General features: G+C 39.6%; 4 protein-coding genes across 35 annotated transcripts in view; 2 read left to right on the forward strand and 2 right to left on the reverse strand.

The window, feature by feature from the left end:
- LOC128019951 (60S ribosomal protein L8) overlaps positions 1 to 21,561 on the reverse strand; it is a 120,761-nt gene that overhangs the window by 3,150 nt on the left and 96,050 nt on the right. The gene's annotated exons all lie outside the window — the stretch shown is intronic.
- Positions 14 to 12,341, forward strand: LOC128019947 (ATP-dependent RNA helicase DDX3X). Of its 21 annotated transcripts, none has more exons than XM_052606350.1 (22): positions 14 to 390; positions 1,884 to 1,935; positions 2,124 to 2,171; positions 2,569 to 2,628; positions 3,009 to 3,101; positions 3,186 to 3,257; positions 3,962 to 4,045; positions 4,628 to 4,804; positions 4,891 to 5,026; positions 5,327 to 5,443; positions 6,463 to 6,562; positions 6,655 to 6,790; positions 7,294 to 7,391; positions 7,496 to 7,594; positions 7,686 to 7,846; positions 7,932 to 8,076; positions 8,182 to 8,326; positions 8,691 to 8,872; positions 8,953 to 9,070; positions 9,149 to 9,302; positions 9,385 to 9,509; positions 9,677 to 12,341. In XM_052606350.1, the coding sequence occupies exons 1-22, from the start codon at positions 346 to 348 to the stop codon at positions 9,766 to 9,768; spliced, it is 2,439 nt and encodes an 812-aa protein (XP_052462310.1). In that variant the 5' UTR covers positions 14 to 345; the 3' UTR covers positions 9,769 to 12,341. The 21 variants fall into 21 exon arrangements, with proteins under 21 accessions (XP_052462310.1, XP_052462312.1, XP_052462311.1 ...); XM_052606352.1 differs by having other exon boundaries at positions 5,330 to 5,443; XM_052606351.1 differs by having other exon boundaries at positions 2,572 to 2,628; positions 7,493 to 7,594.
- Positions 12,489 to 16,694, forward strand: LOC128019949 (nyctalopin-like). Of its 2 annotated transcripts, XM_052606373.1 has the most exons (3): positions 12,489 to 13,183; positions 13,328 to 13,365; positions 14,540 to 16,694. In XM_052606373.1, the coding sequence occupies exons 2-3, from the start codon at positions 13,344 to 13,346 to the stop codon at positions 15,925 to 15,927; spliced, it is 1,410 nt and encodes a 469-aa protein (XP_052462333.1). In that variant the 5' UTR covers positions 12,489 to 13,183; positions 13,328 to 13,343; the 3' UTR covers positions 15,928 to 16,694. The 2 variants fall into 2 exon arrangements, with proteins under 2 accessions (XP_052462333.1, XP_052462334.1); XM_052606374.1 differs by having other exon boundaries at positions 12,489 to 13,365.
- Positions 19,489 to 21,561, reverse strand: part of LOC128019945 (peripheral plasma membrane protein CASK) — a 145,457-nt gene continuing 143,384 nt past the window's right edge. For all 11 annotated transcript variants that reach the window (XM_052606341.1, XM_052606338.1, XM_052606336.1 and 8 more), the window contains one exon: positions 19,489 to 20,960. In XM_052606341.1, coding sequence (XP_052462301.1) covers positions 20,784 to 20,960 — 177 coding nt within the window. In that variant the 3' untranslated portion in view covers positions 19,489 to 20,783. The remainder of the gene's footprint in view (positions 20,961 to 21,561) is intronic.

The raw sequence follows: 21,561 nt of genomic DNA on the forward strand, positions 1-21,561 counted from the left end.
TGTTTGCCGATCCAATGGCATTTAGCCTGGAGCCAACAAGCACAGCACACACTGGGCTACTCTCAGCACAGCGGCCAGAATACACACACACACATCGTGAAAGAAATTTCACATTTTCAATATTTTTGTTGCCAGTATAAGGCCCCAGGAAGGATAATTTACACTTAAACGTGTAATTGTTTTTTTCCTTACCGTGGCTTTGGCACAAAAAGCCCTTGAAGAAGGACAGGACTACAAAAGAGCAAGTGACGTCGTTATAAAAGGAGACTTGGCTGAAATCCTTCAGACAACAAAGAAACAGCTTATCGGCGATAAAGGAGTAATCCTCACATATTCTCTTTAGTTATGAGTCATGTGGTCGTCGACGGTTCACACGGTCTAGAGCAGCAGGTAGGCTGTGAATATGTGTTTAAATGTGCTAGCTCTGTAATCGCTCCGGATCAGTTGGCTTTGACACGCAGGCTGCGTCGTAAAACCTAGTGAGCTGCCTTTGTAGACAACATTCCTAACATTGCGTTGACCCAAAGATGCTGTCAAGGAAGCCACCTCAGTAGGTGTTGAAACGCAGCCGCAGTTCCTCGTTTTATGATCTCTTTCTTCATTGAAAATATACAATTCAGGAGATATATAGCTAGTCATTTTTTCCTGTCCACATTTAGAGTTTAAAGTGTTTTTGAGACACAGCCGACGCATTTGTCTGTTTATCGCTGTTGTTTATGTTCAGCATTCGCAGCAGGCTTACCAGTATCAACATCAGCATTGGACGGTTTTCCGTCACCTTAACAGTAAACATAGTTCCTATCAGTCATGTAAAACCTTGAAAATAGTTAGTCTTGTTAGAAATACAGTTAAAAAGCGCATGACGTCGGAATCTGTCGGAGATTTGAGTCTGCGGCCTGTTGTTCAATGCAACCTGAGTTAATCATTTGTACATGTATCACGCTGATGATGATGGTTTCTATTTGTTTTAATTATTAAGCAATTTGTTTAGACCATTCACCATATGACCATGTCGAAGTGTCTCTTGGTACAATGATCATAGGCTTTAGGGTTGACTAGGGCCATGAAGGCTTGCCAAACATTTGTGGCAGGCGCTGTTGAAATTTGATTCGCTAAATTTCTGCCAGCGGCTACATTTGTGACCAAATGTTAGTTTAAAGATTTTAAAGAGTTTTTGTATTTTATACAGTTGTCAAGTATAAATTACCGTACAAACTGTCTTAATTGCGTTTTTTACATAGTCGATGTAAACATTCACGTGACCAGAGCGGTTTAATTATGCTTTAGCCCTATGAAAGATAATGTTCGTGACAGAGTTTAAAACTTCAAATTTGGTACATCGGAAACTTAGTTTTTTTTTTGTTTGTTTTGTTTTTAAGATTTGTCCACTGTCATTTATGCAATCCCATGTTGTTCTAACCTTTTTCGACTTTCTTCAGTGGAACACAAAAGATAACTTTAGACAGATGTTTTACTTTCCTTGCATGGAAAAGTAAGATGTGGACTAAATATTAAACGTGATCGAGTCTAAACATCACCTCATGCAGATGTGGAATAACCATTCTTTTATAATTATAATTTGTAATAATTTTTCTTTTTATGCTGTAATGCCGCCCTAAGTTGTTTAATGTAGACCATCTGAAACCTCTTTCTTCATACGATAAACCTGCCCAGTGTTGTGTTCGGTTTACACTACATGTGTGTGTATATATATATATATATATATATATATATATATATATATATATATATATATATGTATATATGTATATGTATATATGTATATTTGTGTGTGTGTGTATATGTATGTATATATGTATGTAATACATTGTATGTAGCTGGTAGTGGACTAAGTGGCCCACTTTGCTCTTTTTCTCTTTCAGTTTGCTGTTTTAGACTTGAACTCAGCTGATGGACAGGGTCCTGGCTCTGGTCGTAAGTGATTTATCTAATTTAAAGCTTTCACCTCATTCAGATTGAATGGCTGAAAAGCCTAAACAGCTGTCTCATAGTTTTTTGTATTTGCCCAATTTTATTTATTTTGTAGTATTTTTGAATTTTAAAGTGCACATTTTAAAATGCAAATTAATAAAAAAAAGAAAAGATTTTTTATTTTCTTTCAGGGCGTTACATTCCTCCTCACTTGAGAAACAAAGACGCCTCAAATAATGGTATGTTAACCTGATTTACTTTTTAAAAGGTGGGTCAGATGCATGCAAATTTGGCAAATATTTACAATTTGGATATTGAGTTTTGGCCTTTTGAGTTGCTGTAAATTTTATTGGATATCTTTAGCGATTTCCTTGGATGTGTACAATTCAAAATAACTGTCATGTGAAAATACTTGACAGACAAAAATGATTTGTTTCTGGGCTTGTTTGTATCATAAAAAAAAACCTGGACTATTGCAAACAACAAACTATTTTTTTTTTCAGTAAATCATTTCCCCTTTTTATTGATGTGAGCCACCCCATCTCATTACTTAAGAATGATCTCTAGATCTGTCTTAGAATCAATGCTTTATGATCAACTGTTTTTTCTGCACTTTGACTTCATGTTTTCTCACAGCAGGAAATGCTTATTCCTCTGGTAGACAGAGCGGTTATTCAGTGGCACCAGTACAGAGCTGTAAGTCTTGGTCAGGTTCTTCTGAAGGTGCTTTGCTTCCAAGATGCATGAAAATTTAAATTCCATGCCTTCAGAGCCAGTACTTTGGGGCCAGGCATTTCAAGTCAGTTCCCAGAGTGTTGAGTGAACCTCACACTTTATGAAACTGAAGGAGCCATTTCTGAGTCCACAAAGCTTTAGTGGCTTTGTCCAACTGCTCCATGTGATTATCCTGCAGCTGCGGTTGCTTGCATTTCTCTCCTTTCTTCTCTTTTCTAACTGACTCTCTAAATGTGAACAAATAGGAAAGAAGCTTGAATGCAATAGCGTAAGCACACACACTCCTTTGAGTACTTTTAAATATTACGCCATCTCCTGACATTGTGAAACTGTCCATCAAGTTTCTCCCAAACAGTATCCTCAGAGTTGGCACCCTGAGGGAAACCAAAGACACAGACATAACTATCCGACTGGATGGAATGACTTTAGGACCGGTAACTATTCAAAACGACTTTGCTTTTACACTCCTCTGATGTGAAGGAATGGTTGTCTTTTAAGTGCCCTGTGCCTCTGCTTAGGTTCCCAGAGATATCCATCCCAGGAGCTCTCGTTTTATCACACGTACACTAGTGCCTGGCCAGTCCGATGTGGTATATCTTTATGCATGGGATTTCTGCATCATCCCTCTGTTCTCCTTGTCTGTCCTCAGTGACATCACTACATTTTAACTAGACCTTGAAGTTTGTGACGTTGCCACTGACATGTTCTAATGCTACATGTCATTAGCATGCTTAATCGTGTCTGTGTTCTTTTTAAATACTAAGCGATGCACGTTAACATTTCTAACTACACCACAACGTAATTTTGTTCTCTCCAATTAGCCCAAGATCGAGTGCTCTGAGCTTTAACGTATCACTGCTGCCACGTCAGTTGTTTGGTTTCATACTTGCCAAGAGACACCAACTCTGATGCTTTTAGTTTTTTTTTCTCAAGTTCACTTTTGTAGCAAGACTATAGGCAAATATTTATTTTACTTAAGGGATTGTTTGCCGTTTACCTTGAATTTTTCAGCATTTACTGCCTGCTACAAATGGTATTTTTGAGGATTCTTCATTATATTTTTGACCGTATGCCTTGGCGTTCTGATTAGCAAGTAGTTCAGCAGTGATTGTGCTCTTTTCAATTAAGATTGGAAAGCTAATGTTTGGTTGTGTGGTTTAACCACATCTGAGGAAGTCAGATATGCAAGTTGTTTGTGTTTTTGGCCCGTTTCTGTATGCTGGAGTAATGAAGTGTGGGTATACATATGCATGGGTGCAGTCCTGGTTAATTTCTCTGTGTGTGTCACTTGCAGCCTCTCCTGCGCGTACTGACAGCAGTGTAGCAACTGACGGAAAAGAGGATGTAGCCAGTGTTATCAGCTGGGCTGATCGCTGTGGTAAATTTGAGCCTCAGACTGTGGCATGGCTTGGCCTGCTTTTGGCAAATTTCGGACAGAAAATGATCACCCATTTATGTGGTGATTTATCTGTATATGCTCCAGTGCTTGTAAGATTTTTCTTTTTTTGTGTGTGATCACAACCTCATTTGATAAAGTACATTGGTCTATAAATTTTGGAGTGTGTGTGTGCTTTTTGTTCCTGAAACTGGATTTTTATCAGAAAGGAATTGCTGGGCAAGTCACTGGGATGACCGAACTGGTTGTTTTTTCTTCATATGGTTTTGTTAGCACTAGGAGTGCCGGTTTTGCCCAAAGAATCCCCATAGTTCTTTCTGTGTGCTTGATCTGCATTTTTTATAAAAAAATAAAATTAAGCAGTCCCATGAACCTGTTTGTCTGGTTCACTTAACTTACTTGTCTATTTGTTGCCGTAGAAGCAAACTGCTTTACTGGCTTTTTCACATCTGCCGCTCACTCCCAAGCATCACTGATATCAGTCTTGGCTTGGAGCTAAGTTATAAATTAGAGCCATTCCCTCAATACCCTCACATTCTCTACCTGTCTGTCCCTTTTTGAAAGATTCTCCAGGGTGGGACGGCGGACGTAGCAATGGTTTTGTCAATGGGTACCATGATGGTCGTGTGAATGGGACTGCAAACTTTGGCCGTGGACCTCCTCGTAATGACAGAGGTGGACGTGGTGGCTTTCGTGGAAACAGGAATGGTGGTCCCTTTAACCAGCCAATGCATAATGCAGGTGAGAGGTTTACAGAGTTTTAAAATTATAATGATTGTTTTGCAAGATGTACATGTTTTTAATCCTCTAACACAATGAAATTGCAGGTTATGTCAGTTTTGAGAACAAAGATGGAGGCTGGAACTCTTTGGTGAACAGAGATGCCTACACTAGCTTTGGTGGGCGTTCTGACAGAGGGAAGTCTGCGTTCTTCAATGATCGAGGAGCTGGTTCAAGAGGAAGGTGAGGAAGAGTGCAGTAACACTATCTTTTAGATACCATTGACATTTCACCAATTTTGAACAATTGTTATAATAAAACGGCAAAATCTAATACTAGCCTTGTAATTAAAAAGTTCTCAACCTCCCAACTGTTTACGTTCACTTAAGCCATAAAGCACTGTGTTTACATGTGTAGACTGAGTCTACACGTCATGATGGGCATTTTGACATTTGATTTGGCAAGATTTATAGATTAAGTAAAAGTCGAGTGTTTATGGTGGTGTGCTACAGTGTTTTCATAAAAATAATAATTGTTTCCTAGCAGGTATGAACGTGGAGGCTTTGGAGGAGGAACAGGAGGGAACAGTCGTTGGGTTGAAGAATCCAGAGATGAAGAGGACTGGTCAAAGCCACTGCCCCCCAACGAGCGTCTGGAACAGTAAGTGGTCCACTGCTAATTGCACCATGTGTCCTGTCTAGGGGTGTCCATGGTTAACCGGTTAACCGATTAACCGTTAAAAATTGTGTAACCGAGTGAAACATTTTGCTCGGTTAAGTGACGTCAATGGCGTGCATTGAATTTAGTTGTAATACATTTTTGCACCACCAGAGACCGCCAGAGCGCTCCCAGACATTTGTAATGTCCACAAGAAGAAGTCATTTTTCTAATATGAAGTGGGCTGATACGAGTGACGGGGCAAAATGCAAGTATTGCAATACAGTGCTTAGATATACTTCAAGTACAACCTCGTTGTTGTAGTGTCTGTCTCAGCTGCGTGGCGTGTCTGTTTTTAATTCGGTTCCCATGTTAACGGGTTAGAGCTTGCCGACTGCCTGCGTGAGACGCGCGGCTCAGGCGCGGCTCGACGCGTGCATGCTAGAAATAGAACCGACGCCTTGTTGGAAGCGTTTCCAGGCAAAGCATAATAGGAAAATATGTTTATATGTCATTTTGTACAAAAATACATATTAATTCATGACATTTTGATATTTGAAAGTCTATAGGTTGACATAAATTCAGATATAAATGTAATTTAAATAAATAAATAAATAATTATCGATTTTCAAATATTGTACGTGTCAAACAGTCATAGTCATAGCCTTAGCGAGGCGGCCGCGGAGTCTGCTTGTTACCTTTTGCCTTATACATTTTAGGCTTATTCTCAAATTCAGATTGTGTTAATGGGCGGCATTATTAGGCAGTTTTAATAGGACAATTTGACCGGAGAGATTAAATTTTGTCGGACATTCCTTTTTTTTTTTCGGCCAATGTCCGGAAATTACTATGGTTATGGTTACTATGGCACACTATGGTTAACCGAGTATTAACCGCTAAGGGCCTCGGTTAACGGTTAATGAAAAACTTGAGAACGTGCAGCCCTAGTCCTGTCTCCTGAGTCCATCTGTCTGTGTGATTTAAGATCTTGTGTCTCCTCTGTCTCCCCCTCCAATTGACAGGGAGCTGTTCGCTGCGAGCAACACTGGGATTAACTTTGAGAAGTATGATGACATTCCTGTGGAGGCCACTGGATCAAACAGTCCTGGGCGTATTGAGAGTGTAAGCCTAATAATCATAGTGCCTTGTTGAATCAAGAAGGAGGCTGCTACAGCGGATGGATGATGTTTTCTATGTTTTTGTTTTTTTTTCAGTTCCATGATGTGGATATGGGCGAGATCATTATGGGCAACATCACCCTGAGCCGCTACACACGGCCTACTCCTGTTCAAAAGTATGCGATCCCCATCGTCAAGGCCAAGAGGGACCTGATGGCCTGTGCTCAAACAGGTGGGAGAAAAACGGTTTAAAATTGCATCCCACTTGAACTATAATGTTAAAACTATTTGCAGTTTTACAGTGCCAGTAGCTTTAGCAAAGACCGCTGATGCTGCGTTATGTGTTGTGGGTCATTTACATAAACATCGACCCTCTGATTAAGTGAATGCTTTTTTTTTTTTTTTTTTTGGTTGACTTGAGTAAAATGAGTAATTGTGTGAGCCCAAGTTCATGCCATTAAATAATTGAATGAATGTTTTTCAAGAGTTCATTGACAGATCCTTGAATACAAAGTAAAATGTAAAAAAAGTACTCTACAGTAACTTTATTAGGAAAATAAATGTAGTAAATGGTATCATTCTTAAATAGTAATAATGATAAACTGATGTTTTTCTGTAGACCGCAATGTTTACCAGGTTGAATGAGCAAACTCTGGCTTTGGGTGGCTCATGTGGATGATTAGTAGAGAGTAATTTGAGTGTGGTTCATCATGTGTGTATGCTCTATTCTCTCAGGCTCGGGGAAGACTGCAGCCTTCTTACTTCCTGTGCTTAGTCAGATCTACAACGATGGACCTGGAGAGGCACTGCAGGCCACCAAAGCCAGCACCCAGGTTACTATACATCTCTTTATTGGCCAAAAGCTGTACAAAGAGCCTTGTGAGGGAAAGCATTTCTGCTTCTGTCATGAAAATATTTTGTTTTGGTCTTTAAGCAGGAGAATGGGAAGTACGTCCGTCGTAAGCAATTTCCTATCTCACTGGTACTGGCTCCTACAAGAGAACTTGCTCTTCAGATTTATGACGAGGCCAGAAAGGTATATCTTTCTGGTAAACCAGTTCTAGGTTAGCAAAATTTGGTCCAATTTAAAGCTCGTCTTCACTAATTTTTTTTGCCATCTTCTGCAGTTCTCTTACCGCTCCAGAGTGCGCCCGTGTGTGGTGTATGGAGGTGCAGATATAGGCCAGCAGATCCGGGATTTGGAAAGAGGCTGTCACCTGTTAGTGGCCACACCAGGCCGTCTGGTAGACATGATGGAGCGGGGCAAGATTGGCCTAGACTACTGCAAGTAAGTGAAGCTAGTATGATTCTAAGTTTTCTTTGACCTCAAATACATCTTGGTTCAGAAAAATGACTTTATACGTTCTTTGTAGATACCTGGTGTTGGATGAGGCTGACAGAATGCTCGATATGGGTTTCGAACCCCAGATCAGACGTATCGTGGAGCAGGACACCATGCCTCCAAAAGGGTCTCGCCAGACCATGATGTTCAGTGCCACCTTCCCGAAAGAGATCCAGGTATACGAGGCTAACCAGTGGGTCTCATTATGGACTTGGATAAAAGTTTGGATTTTAATAAAGAACTCATTGCTTCCATGCGTTCAAATTGTTTTTTATTTTAAGATTCTGGCCCGTGACTTTCTGGAGGAGTATATCTTCCTGGCTGTGGGCCGAGTGGGCTCCACCTCAGAGAACATCACTCAGAAGGTGGTTTGGGTGGAAGAGAATGACAAGCGCTCCTTCCTTCTTGACCTGCTCAATGCAACAGGTAAAAATGTCTTTACTCGTCGACTGTTTCTCAGTGTCATGGGATCCTCGATGACTTGTTCCTGGAATAACAAATACCTGGTCAAGTTCAGTGTGAGGGTATATGTGGGTGTATAGATTTTATTGTTGTAGCACTTGTTTTTAAAAATAGTACTGCAAATAATGATATGGGATGAGTCTAGAGCTGCGTTCTATTGTTTCATCCTTGTGTGTTGATTGACATCATGCCAAAACCTGACTACAGTAAAGAAGCAAGCTGTGGCTAATATTGCATTCAGTGCAGATAATTAAGATTACAAAAGCACAAATGTATTTCTGCATTCGCAAGATGTTTATCCAGAGTGATTTACCTTTTGTCTTTGCAGGCAAGGATTCTCTCACACTGGTGTTTGTGGAGACGAAGAAGGGTGCTGATGCTCTTGAGGACTTCCTCTATCGCGAGGGCTATGCATGCACCAGTATCCATGGGGACCGCTCTCAGCGTGACCGTGAGGAAGCGCTCCACCAGTTCCGTTCTGGGCGCTGCCCTATCATGGTTGCCACCGCTGTGAGTAGAGTCTGCGCGTTCACTGGAAGCCTGTGGTTTTCCTCCTGATTGCTTAACTGGTTGTGTTTCTGTCTTGATAGGTGGCTGCACGTGGCCTTGATATCTCCAACGTGAAACACGTAATCAATTTTGACTTGCCTAGTGACATTGAGGAGTACGTCCACCGCATCGGTCGTACAGGCCGTGTGGGAAACCTTGGTGAATTTTGCTATAGTTTTCAAAAATATCCTGAAGTTTTTGCCAGAACATCTGTTTGAATTCTTGATTTATGTTTAGGTCTGGCCACATCCTTCTACAATGATAAGAACAGCAACATCACAAAAGATCTGCTGGACATCTTGGTGGAGGCCAAACAGGAGGTGCCTTCCTGGCTTGAAAACCTAGCCTACGAGCACCAGCACAAGAGCACCAACCGTGGACGCCCCAAGAGGTACGGAAGCATCCGAGCTCTTCAGATCTCCCCAACGGGTTTGTGTATTTTCCAGATTCATGATGTTACTCTTGCTCCGCAGGTTCTCTGGTGGCTTTGGGGCCAGGGATTACCGCCAGGTGGCTGGGGGCGGCAGTGCTTTCACCAACCGTGGCGCTCGAAACACTGGTGGCCATGGAGGGAACAGAGGTTTTGGAGGCAATAAGGGTTAGTTTCACTTCAAACCACATCTTATGATTTGATTTTATATATAATATGCATGCATACGTGTGTATAAATGTTAACGTGTAGCCTAGATGAATAAACTTAACAATAAACAATCAAAAGTCAGTTGAAATTGTTGAAAGCAGTCCTGAATTTATTGTCCATTTTAGGTGGCTTTGGCAGTTTCGGTGGTGACAGCTATGGGGGCAACTATGGGAACTATGGAGGAAACTATGCCCAGGTGGACTGGTGGGGCAACTAAATGTACGTTTGCCAAACTAGTTGAGCGGAAACCACATGTTATCATAGCCAGACTCTTCCCCTCCGTGTAGCTTTATGAACTCGGTACATTACACGCTGTGATTCTCTGCCCACATTCTAAAGGGAGCTGATCTGTGGAAAAACTGGAGCAGAATAACAAACACTTGTGTATTTGATCTATTACAGCACCTTCATTTCTGACTTTTTCTTTGTTAAAAAAAAAAAAAGAGGATCATTTCTATGTGAATGTACTGTGCCTTTTTGAATATAGACAGGAATTTACTTTCGTTAATTTCATTGAGTGAACTTGGCCAGGAGCAATGTATTTTTAGTTTTTTTTGCTGTAAAGGTATTTGAAAGCTTGTACTCAATCAAACCTTGGCAAATACTGGGATAACGTGACTCAGCGAGTCGCTGTTCCATTTGAACTTCAAATTATCACCGATATCATGAAGCCAACAATACAAGTCGCAAAGTAAAACGCATCTCAGGCGCTTTGCTAGAACCGTTCTGTGAAGCATCTGGGTCACAAGGGACAAATCGGTCTGACTGACTTTTTGTTTTGCTCACTCTATCCTGCAGAGACACCTCTTTAGGGATATGGTTGTCTTGAAAAGGCCATTCCAGTTGTGATATTCATAACGAAATATTGGAAACACTCAGTGTTTGAAAATTCAAAATGCTGGAACTTCTTACTCCACTTGTTTTAATTGACTTGACGGTGTTACGGCAGCTAGTAAGAACCACATGCTAGCCACTCGAAGTGGGCAGCTTTTTTTGTTAACTACTACTTTTCTTCCTCTAAACAACATTTTAGAGAAGCAGATGTGATTTTATTGAAAAACTCCGAGGTTTTTTGATAAAATGTTTCTTCACAAATGTCAGCAAAACAAAAAATGGCTGCCATCCTGAAAGCGAAGTTCAAATGGCTACAAACGGACCACAGAACCAAAGCGGCCGTGTCTTTGCTACATGACCGCTTTGGTCGAATACGCATGCTAGTGTTTTGTTTTTTGGTCAAGGAGAGAAGATAAATGAACTGTTGCAGGCTTTCTTTTAATACAAACGTCCTCTCTTTTCAAGCTGCGCAGCAGGCATGGCTCCCTTTTTCATGGTAGAGGCAGCATGGGAGTTCATTTTGAGGCACTGGCGGATCAAACCCAGGAGTTTGTTTGCGTTGGGCCTGACGCGAGTGCAGTTAGACAGGCCACCATTTTAGCTTGTGTATGGAGTCCCGCTGTTGTGTGCGAGGCTGGACACCAGGTATTACCGATGCTGTCAGCTCCTGAAATTCATCTGGTTAGATGTGAACTAAACCACTGGCCGAGGAGCCAGTTTACTGCTTCTTTTCTTGTAAAGGACAGAAGCGCTCGAGTGGAGGAGAAATAAGGCATTTATCGCAAGTGCAATAGATTTTCTTCTCAAGTGAGTTGTGCCTTGACTTTCTTTGTTTTAGTTTTTATTTATTTTTATGATGAATTCAAGCAGATGCACTGACAGTATTAAGAACTTCGAGTTGAATGGTGCTACTTTAGTTAGGTCTAGGCCCGTGTACGTTGTGCCCATCAAGTTTTACAAAGTTCTTTTATTGCACATTTCCAGTTTTATATATATACGTGTCTTGAGCGCATGTCCTCAAGCTTCCAAATATTGTGTCAGGATACGCAGCTTGTTTACAAAAGGGGAAGGGTTCTCACTATTTACCAGGATTTATTTGGGACCAGGGCAATCAGCAGTGGGGAATTTAGCTATTTGCACACAGATTTCTAGATTCTACTTTTGCTGCTAGTTTTGTGTAAGTTATTAAGCATTTTTTGAGAAATATTTATTTTTATAAGCCTCAAAGTGATTCTTTGAAAGTTTCAAGTAACTTGACCAAAAGACAATACCTGAACACTGGCACTTGAATGTTGAATGTCACCTGTATGCGTGGAAAATTTCTGTATTTCGGGGTAGCGTGAGCTTTTTTAATGTTTCAGACGTAATGAACTTGATCAGTTTCCACAGCTGTTAAAGGCCTAATGGCAACACGTCGCTATGGAACTACCAATTGGCTCTCAGAATTGGAAACAGAAACAAAAAAAAGAAGAAAAAAAAATGCCAAGGTTTGGATTAAAAAAAAAAAAAAAAAAGTAATCAAAATAAATATCGATGCAAAAAGTGTCCAGATTCTCCAAATGTGTGCTTTTTTCTGTCCTACAGATTGGCATTGGTTCTGTTGAAGTTTTGTTTCTGTCAGTGTCTGGCACATGGCAACCTTGAACATGTGGTTGATCTCTATTGTATTTACACATACAGCGACTCTGGTATTAGTCCACTCAGGAGAAGCTGCAAGTATCCACGCTAGCAATAAGTCTTAAAGTGTATTGGAAACACTGAAATCACATCCCCTGCCCTCCACCCAGATGGAAATAGGAGAATAGTTGGCTTCCTGAGAGGACACCAGAGCTCCTTTAGATTTAGTATTTGCTTTATGTCGTAGCTTCTAGGCTCTGCACTGCATGAGATGACTCAGCTGTGCATTTATTGTATGATTTTACCAAAATAAAAGTTTCTGATGCAAATTCCTTACAATCAAGCATGATTTCTTAAGCGTTTCATGTTGCAGAAATTCGGACAAGCATCTGCTCTTCATGTGCTGGGGATTGGGGACTCTAGTGTTAATCAAATTATTATATTTTTTTTGCTCGCCCCAGATCATATTTTCATATAGTTAAAGTGATAACAGACTAGTAGTTAAGGACTAGACTGACTGAAAATATGTATAAATATTATACATATTGATGAATGGTGTTTTATTAATATCTTTAAGAACATTTTTATAATCTATAGCAAAATGAGATTTTGGGACTGGACAGCAATTTTATATTTCTGCTGTATAAACACATTCTAATTTTTCGTAAATCCTTGTGTTTAGCAATAATTCATCTTAAACATGACATTGCTGAAGCCTGACAAGTCCTATTTAAAAAAGGAAAGAGAATGAAAAATTCTGTTCTTTCTCAATGCCAACCGAAAAGTGCCCCTTAGTATGAAATGCAGGTGGTAGAAGGGTCTCTAAAGACAAGGTGTTAACACACTTGCAGATGTTTCCTGAAACGTTGACATTATGGTGCAGTATCTCATGACCACTGGTTTATATAAGGAGATTGCAGCCTGTAATCTGTATGTACTATTGAGGCCCAGCGGGTCATTTCTGCTCGCTTTGATTTCAGAGTACTGCTTTAAACGCTTATAATCCCAGGATTTTTCTGCCATTAAGTGATGGCTTTTTGAAGGGGAGTGCTGATGATAGTGGATGTGTGCACATACAAACATTCATATTCTCTAGGAGAGAAGCAGTAGAGACAAGTCATGGTTGATGAACTTTTATTAGTTTTCTGTGCACAAGAACCTTTACCGAACATGCTCGACAGGTAAGCAGTTTGCAGCCATTGCTTTTTTATTTTATTTTATTTGGTCAAATAAAATGTTCTGTCCTCTCTTGCTGAAAACAAGATCTCCTAATTGTTTAGTTTTAGAGGATATGCTTGAGTTAATTTATCTTAAAAAATCCACAGTTGAGCGGAACCAGTGATGCGTTTCATCCTAACTGCTGGTAAGTCTATGATTTTTGCTGTTTTATGTTTGTCAATTTCTTCAATATGAGCAGGTGTAATTAAGCTACTGTGCTATCTATTGAATTCAACTGATCTCAATGGGTTTTGAGAACATTAAATTAAATTAAAATAAAGTTTATGCATTTAGCAGACGCTTTTATCCAAAGTGACTTACAGTAAATTCAGGCTATCAATTTTTACTTATTAAATTATATATAAAATATAAATTATTATATAAAAGCGTTGTTACAGTATGTTCCTGAAATGCAGTATCTCTACTGATAGAAATTTAAGGGAACTAACAGGACCTAGATTGTGTTTTTGTAATCTCTAATCTGTCCTTTCTTAATCACCATATTTTCATTGTGTGGAGCAGATACAGGACACAGGGAGGGAGGCCACACATTAAATTATTCCTCCAGTGTTTGGTTGTGCTCTCTGTAATTTTCCCCTAACTGTTGGGAGAACGAGCACGACTCATTTGCAAAGTGACTGCTAATGCTGCATGACTAGCGTTTTGTTTCTGTATAATTAAAAATAGAGTCCTGGAAGTTCTATCTAAAGATTCATTAAAGGCTTTTTGTGTCGAATCAATATTTATCTGCATTATAGACCATGTAGTTCTAGTATAAACCCGTGGTGTGGGGCTTTCAATAAAGATTCATCAATAGGACTGAGTGATGAAAATTCACTCTTAAATTATAAAAATATTGACTTTCCATTTTTTGAAATACTTTTTTTTTTTTTACTGACCAAGTAGGTTCGGTACACATCTTTTATGCCATTTGTATATAAATAATCTAAAAAGAATCCTTGTCCAATGATACAATTTTTTTTTGCCATTAGCCTTGAAAATGTTAAAAATTGGTATTTTGAAAATGCTGTTCAGATGTGAACATGGTAATTTTCACACCATGTTAAAAAGGTTATTAATTGCCATATTTACATTGAATTGTTATTTTCTTAATATGGTTCATTTAAATCTGTCATCGGTGTTAAATAATGTTTGCGTGAAAGACGGAATGTCAACATTTTGGTAGAATGACCTGCATGCAATGTGCGACTGATATTTAGTTTGAATATTTCAAAACAAAACCTTAATAAACATTGACAAGGTAACAGTTTGTCTAGTTAAATGGCACCCTAACCCTAAATCTCTTTCTTTTTCGCCAGTGTACTTCCTCCTTGTCATCCCCCGTCATGCCCTGGCACTATGGGCCTGCACGCGCTCTTGTCCTCCCAGTTGCACGTGTACTCATGAGAAGAGTTGCAGCGTCCTGTGTGACCACGTCAACATGATGGACCTGCCCAAAGAGTTCCCCTGCGAGGCGTCCTCCATCAACCTGGACAAGAACAGCATCAAGTTTCTATCCGAGCGGGCCTTTGGCACCCTGCCTTCGCTCAAGACACTCTCGCTGAACCACAACAACATCTCCTTCATCACACCGGGAGCGTTTAAAGGGCTGCCCAATTTGCAGGAACTCAAGTTGTCCCACAACGAGCACATCCGCTACCTGCACACTCGCTCCTTCACGGCACTCAAGCGCTTGGTGCGTCTGGACCTCTCCGACTGTAACCTGTTCAATATGCCAGACCGCATCTTCCTGGAGCAAATCTCCCTGAAGGAACTGCTGTGTTTCCAAAACAACTTTCGACATGTTCCCGGGTCCATAAGGGGGATGGAAAACCTCACACATGTTTACTTGGAGCGCAACAAGATTGAAGCGGTGGCCTACAGCACTTTGTTGGGCCTAACCAACCTCAAGTACCTCAACTTACAGGAGAATCGCATAAACGTGATACACGATGAGGCCTTCAAAGATCTAGTGCGTCTGGAGAACTTCTACCTGAACGATAACCTGTTGGTCGACCTGCCCCAGCATGCTTTCAAGGGTCTAAGCAACTTAAAAATGCTGAATCTGGGTGGGAACTTGTTGAGCAATGTGTCCAAAACATGGTTCAGTGACCTTGTGGAGCTGGAGGTGCTGTACCTGGATCGGAACCGGCTGTCCTACATCGAGGAGGGCGCCTTTGAGAACTTGACGAGCCTCATCACGCTGCACCTCAACAGCAACAATCTGACGTCTCTGTCCTTCTCCGTCTTCCAGCCCATCTATTTCATCGGCCGCCTGTATCTCTTTCGAAACCCCTGGGAGTGTACCTGTGACCTGGAGTGGTTGAGGGAGTGGATGGAGAGTTATAAGTTGGTGAGGGACATTCCATGTGCATCTCCATCCTCCGTGGCTGGCTTGGACCTGAGTGAAGTTGTCTACGCTCACCTGAACGGCACCTGTCTGGATCCCCCGGAGCTCAACCTGACCACATCTCCTCCTGAGTATTCCACCGTGGAGAACAAGTTCAATAGCCTCATCTCCAGACTTCTACAACAGGAACTGAGGGACGAGATGGTCAACGTCACGGATGGTCTGAGGAACGGCACCCAGCAGGACCTCGCTGAGAGTCAGGTTTCTTCTGGACGTGGACTGTTCGGAGCTCTGCAGACTGCGTCTCTTCTTGTGATTCTTTTTCTACTCCAGATTTACGGCATTAATGCCTCTTGAGAGTCTGGTGAATACCAAAAGGGATTGAAGTGCATCCAAGAGTGGAAGTAATTTTCCAGTATGGGAAATGTTTGGATTTAAGGCCGTGATGAAATGTTTGATCTATCTTGCCATGAGCGGTGGGTTTTCTCATGTTGAATATGGAATTCTGGCAGATATAATGGAGTTGGAGATGACCACCTCTTTAAATTAATGGAAACTGGTCTTGAAGGGAAAGGAGCATGTTTTAAGCAAATGAGACTGTAAAGTGTAACTGAGGGCCATTTTCTGAGAACTGCAACTAGTGGCACGAATGTTTTTATAGCATTATTTTTTATCTAGATTTGATTTAAAACATCTTAACGTATCTATAGTGCAAATACATTTGTTCGTGTTCTGTTTCATAAGTTTGTAACATTTGTTGTTTAGGAGGTTTATCTGATAAAGTGTCTCGCTATCATTTCACCAGAAGGCATAACACGCTGTCCTCTTTGTTTGGATCATTGAATCGGCTAAGTTTCCAGTTCTGGAAAATGCATTAGTCCTTCTATTCTCTAAAGCTTAAGTGCACTCGGTAACATAAGCTTCTTCATATTGTAACCAAATGGGATTGGCTTTATCATGGTGTTTCTCTGTTATGATCATAAATCTTCACTATACAGAGCACAACGTGCACAGAATGATTTAGTCATATCGTGACATGAGCTTCTGAGCTACTAAATATAAAGTATTTGTGGCAGAGACCTAATTGTTGTGCTTTAATACTGATTTTTGTTCACTTGTGATTGAGATACTTTGAATAAAAAAAAATCATTGCATAAATAGTAAAATGACTCAGGTGCAAAGTTTTGAAAGTGTACTGATGAAGGTTAAACGTTGCAGTGCAAGTCTGGTAGCATTATGGCCTTTCACATTGAGCATGGTGCTTAAAATGAAATCTAAATTTCAGGTTAACCTTGTCCTAGTCTCAGAAAATGCATTCATAAAGTTTAGCTCCTGTATTTTATGCAACGTGAAAGGTTTGAGATGTTCTCATGGTACTGCAGCAGTTAATAATGCAGCCTTGTGTTTGTGTGTGTGTGTATATATATATATATATATATATATATATATATATATATATATATATATATATATATATATATATATATATATATATATATATATATATTCCCCCAGATTGTGTAATTTTATGTTAGTGGTGAGACTACAGTTGACTATTTAGTCGCCAAAAAAAAAAATATATATTTTTTTCATATTGTTTATAACATGAAGTTCGCCATTTCTGCCTGATTTTAGGGAAAACAATTTAGCCATTAAAGGTCCCTTTCTTCGTGATCCCATGTTTTAAACTTTAGTTAGTGTGTAATGTTGTTGTTAGAGTATAAATAATATCTGTAAAGTTCTAAAGCTCAAAATTCAATGCCAAGCAGAATTTGCCCACAAAAAACGACCCGTTTGGACTACAACCCTCTAGTTCCTGTAGTAATGAGGTCACTAAAACAGTTTTTTGACTAACCACCGCCCACGTGAATACACAAACAGGGGGGCGTGGCCTTGCTGCGCTGCGACGGAGAAGAAGGAAGAGCTGTTTGTGTTTGTGGTCGTTGAAACGCCAGTTTTTTTTGTTGTTTTTTTTAGTCCAATCAGAACGCTGTACTTTGAGATTAATGGTTACAATTTATGTTTAACTCCATTCCCGAAAATTATAATCCACATGTAAATCTATGTGCAGCTGATTTTGCTGAGGACAGCTTGCTGAGGACAACTTTCTCAATCTCAAATCAGTTTAATGCCGGATTCGTCTGGAGAAGGTGTTGTTCATGAACCACAACCGGTAAGTGTATTTTATTATTTAAGTTGGTGCGTTTAACAGTTTCTGTAACTTATTACACAAAGGGCAACGCCGTTTAGCTTTGTTAACTAGATGTTAGGGCTGTGCAAAAAAACGAATGCGATTTTCATGCGCATCTCGTCAGTAAAAACGCTCCTGTGACTATAAATACATCTCCAGCACGTGCGTTCCAGCCCAATCACATTACCAGATGGGCAGCCTGCTCTCAGCTGCTGTCGAATCACAACTCACAACTCAGGTACCACTGGCCCAATCAGAACCCGTTACGTATTTCTGAAGGAGAGGCTTCATAGAACAAGGAAGTCATCAGCCCATTTTTGTGACCGTGAAAACAGCGGACAGATAGGTGAATTGTGTGAAAAATACTGTTTTTTTTTTTTTTCACGCGAAACATGAACACATCTTATATTGCACATTGTAAACACAATCAAAGCCTAAAAAAAGTGCGTAAAACGGGACCTTTAAATTTTGGCCCTGGTTTCATATTCCATTGTTTTTGAAGAGTCAGTCTCCTCAGTTGAACTGTTCTAAACATTTGTGTATGGCTAACTAAGACAGCTGAACCGCTTTTATTCCTCTATATGTCAACTGTGGTTCAGCAGGTGTCATGTGTATTTGATCAATTGGAAGTCAGCATTAATCATCAAATTAATTTCAAATGATTTTCATAATGTTGATAATCATCAAAGAATCCTGGAAAAAATGGAGCTAAAAGAGTCTCAATAAAGATAAATGCACACACTACATTCACATATGCACACACAGGATACACAAATGCGCACACAATTTACAAATGCACACACAAAATTTAAAAAGCACAAAAGATTCACAAATGCATACAAAATTCAGAAATGCACACAAGATTCAGAAATAAACACACAATTCAGAAATGCAAACAACATTTACAAATGCACTCAAGATTCAGAAATGCACAGGACAAGATTCACGTTTTTTGTATTTTCATACAATTTCATGAATAAGTGGGCTATAATATGCTGCACCACAGGCATATCGCACTGTGTGAATGCGTTCATGTGATTGGCTTATAAGTAAACAATCCCCCACGTGGAGTGCGTTCTTGTGATTGGCTAAAAGAAGGGAGACATCTGATTGGTTGCTGCTCATACCCTGTTCAAAAAAAGCATTTGTGTGTCAAGCCAAGTCAGGGGAGTCTCAAATGCAGTGAAGTTCACAGACCGCAAGCAGTTTGTAAATCAAGATATATGTGTGTGTGCATCAGAAATACATTTCTAAATCTTGTCCTGTGCATTTGTGAATCTTGAGTGCATTTTGTAAATGTTGTTTGCATTTGTGAATTGTGTGTATTTCTGAATTGTGTGCATTTCTGAATTTTGTATGTATTTGTGAATCTTCTATGCTTTTTAAATTTTGTGTGTGCATTTGTGAATTGTGTGCACATTTGTGTATCCTGTGTGTGTATTTATGAATTATGTGTGTGCATGTATGAATCCTGTGTGTGCATATGTGAATGTAGTTTGTGCAATCTTTATTGAGACTCTTTTGGCTCCATAGGAAAAATGTATCTTGGTTTCCACAAAAAATATAATAATATTAATAATGTTTGTTGATCACATGATATCAGCATATTAGAATAATATCCTAAGATTCAAACACTGAAAACTGAAGTAAAGTTTACAGGAATAATTCACGTTTTTAAATAGAGTAAAATAGAAAACAGTTATTTTAAATTGTAATCTCTCACAATATTACCATTTGACTCTATTTTTAATTAAATAAATGCAGCCTTGAAGAACAGACTTCTTTAAAATAACACTTTACACACTCGCTCTTTGTTTCTAATGCATACAGAAATATGAAAGAGTACCGTTAGTCCAGCAAACACACACTCTGCGTCACACTCAGACACATAAGTCAAGTGGGCAGGACGTGACCTACCAACAGTTTTCCACTGGCCCCGTCTCTGCCAACTCACACAGAGATGATGAGCAACACAGAGCAGAAGACAGAGGAGATCTTCACCACATAAAAGGAAATATATATTTTTTTAAAAACACTCATATCGAAGAGCTGCTCCATCACCGGCAGAGCCATTTACACAGAGTAAACCGTTTGTCATGTACAGAACAGACATTGTCCTTCGCTTTGCACAGACGCACCTCTTCCTCAAACAACTCCACAGAAAGCACACATTTCAGAAACGACAGAACAGTTCAGTGAACTCATTTTCATCCTGAACCCCTTAATCTTACAACAAATAAAAATTTAGACCATTTACAAACACGTTTTACTACATGATTGGTAAAAATAAACTGTTTACAAATTTGCCAAAATGCAAGGGATGTGCATAGGTCTTCTTCTTTTTTTCCTCCTCATCACCGGCCCCTCTTGTTTGAATGTGTTCATCCAGACGAATGGAATGTTTTCTGCTGTGGGTGACAGTCTGAACACAGCTAACACTGACAGCATGGACGCTTGTGAATGTTCACATGCATGAGATCTCATTCATATCTCTAAAACATTTATGTACATCTTTAGAGACAGTATCCATCGAGTAAAAGATGAAAAACAAAACTAAAAAAGGCAAATGGGAAGGTTGTGCTAAAGCAGCTGGGCTCTGCCGCATGGATAATGTGAGGATTATGTATGATGGCTGAGTTAATGGCCGGATGAAAGCTGTGAGGATTCTGCTGAAGAGACACTGCACTTCTGCTCTGGTAATAACAGAAAAATGGACAGAAAAACAAAGAAAAAAAAATTGCAAGAAAATGCATCATGTAGGATATTGTCTCTTTAAATCAGGCTACAAAATGCTGCCTCCTAGCTATATAGACATGACAATATTTAGTATTTCTTTTATTTTTTTTTTCATAAATACAACACTACATCTAGGTAGTGTGTGAGGGGCCAATGCTAGGCTCACTTAAGGTACATGGATGTTGTTGGTGGGCTTCTGTTTGAATCATTTTTTTTCTTGCAGAGATGCACTGCACAGTGTGAGGTTATGAAGGGTGTAAGGTTACAGGCTGATGGGTTCGCTGTTTTAGTAGACCCAGGATACTGGAACCCACTGGCCGGTGGTGCAGACCAGGTCTATGGCTTCCTCCAAGAGTCGAATAGTCTCGTCAATCTCATTATTGATGATGGTTTGGTCAAAATAGTGTGCATATGTCTTCTGGAGGATCTCGGACTCCTTCTGCAGCCTCTGTAATGACTCGTCCTGCAGCATGAAAGAAAAGAGTAAGTCAAAGAGTAAAGGGCCTTTTGAAAGGATAATGGATGAACTCTGACAATATGCCCATTTAGGAAGATTTGATTTATGATCCTTAAGGAATAAACAGAGGACGGGAGAGTTGGGAAGGATGGTGCTAGTGTAGATACACAGAACACTATGATTCAAACATTTGAGGCCAGTAAGATTTTTTGCTGTTGTTGAAAAAAGTCTCTTAGGCTCACCAAGGCTGCATTTATTTTTATATATATTTGAAAAAAAAAAAAAAAACTTAAAAGCAATAATATTATGAAATATTATTACAAATTAGAAGAACTGATTTCTATTTTCAGCAGCTAATGCTCCAGTCTTCAGTGTCACATGATCCTTTAGAAATCATTTTAATATGCTGATGTTGAAAACTGTTGTGCTGCTTAATATTTCTGTGGAAACATTATATGTATAGTATATATTTTTGTACAATTATATTTATTTTTTATCGTCACTTTTTTATCAATTTAATGCATCCTTGCTGAAAAAAAGTCTTTATTTATTTAAACAAACAAACAAACAAAAAATCTTACTGATCCTAACCTTTAAAATGGTAGGA

This window comes from Carassius gibelio, chromosome A9 (genome assembly GCF_023724105.1).
Source record: "Carassius gibelio isolate Cgi1373 ecotype wild population from Czech Republic chromosome A9, carGib1.2-hapl.c, whole genome shotgun sequence".
In the NCBI taxonomy this organism is placed as follows: Eukaryota; Metazoa; Chordata; class Actinopteri; order Cypriniformes; family Cyprinidae; genus Carassius; species Carassius gibelio.

Coding starts and splice junctions, on each gene's coding strand:
- LOC128019949 (XM_052606374.1), top strand. CDS start 13,344: ATGCGTTTCATCCTAACTGCTG. Junction 13,366..14,539: donor GCGTTTCATCCTAACTGCTG/GTAAGTCTATGA, acceptor CTTTTTCGCCAG/TGTACTTCCTCCTTGTCATC.
- LOC128019947 (XM_052606349.1), top strand. CDS start 346: ATGAGTCATGTGGTCGTCGACGGTTCACACGGTCTAGAGCAGCAG. Junction 8,077..8,181: donor CCTTCCCGAAAGAGATCCAG/GTATACGAGGCT, acceptor TTTTATTTTAAG/ATTCTGGCCCGTGACTTTCT. Junction 9,303..9,384: donor AACCGTGGACGCCCCAAGAG/GTACGGAAGCAT, acceptor CTTGCTCCGCAG/GTTCTCTGGTGGCTTTGGGG.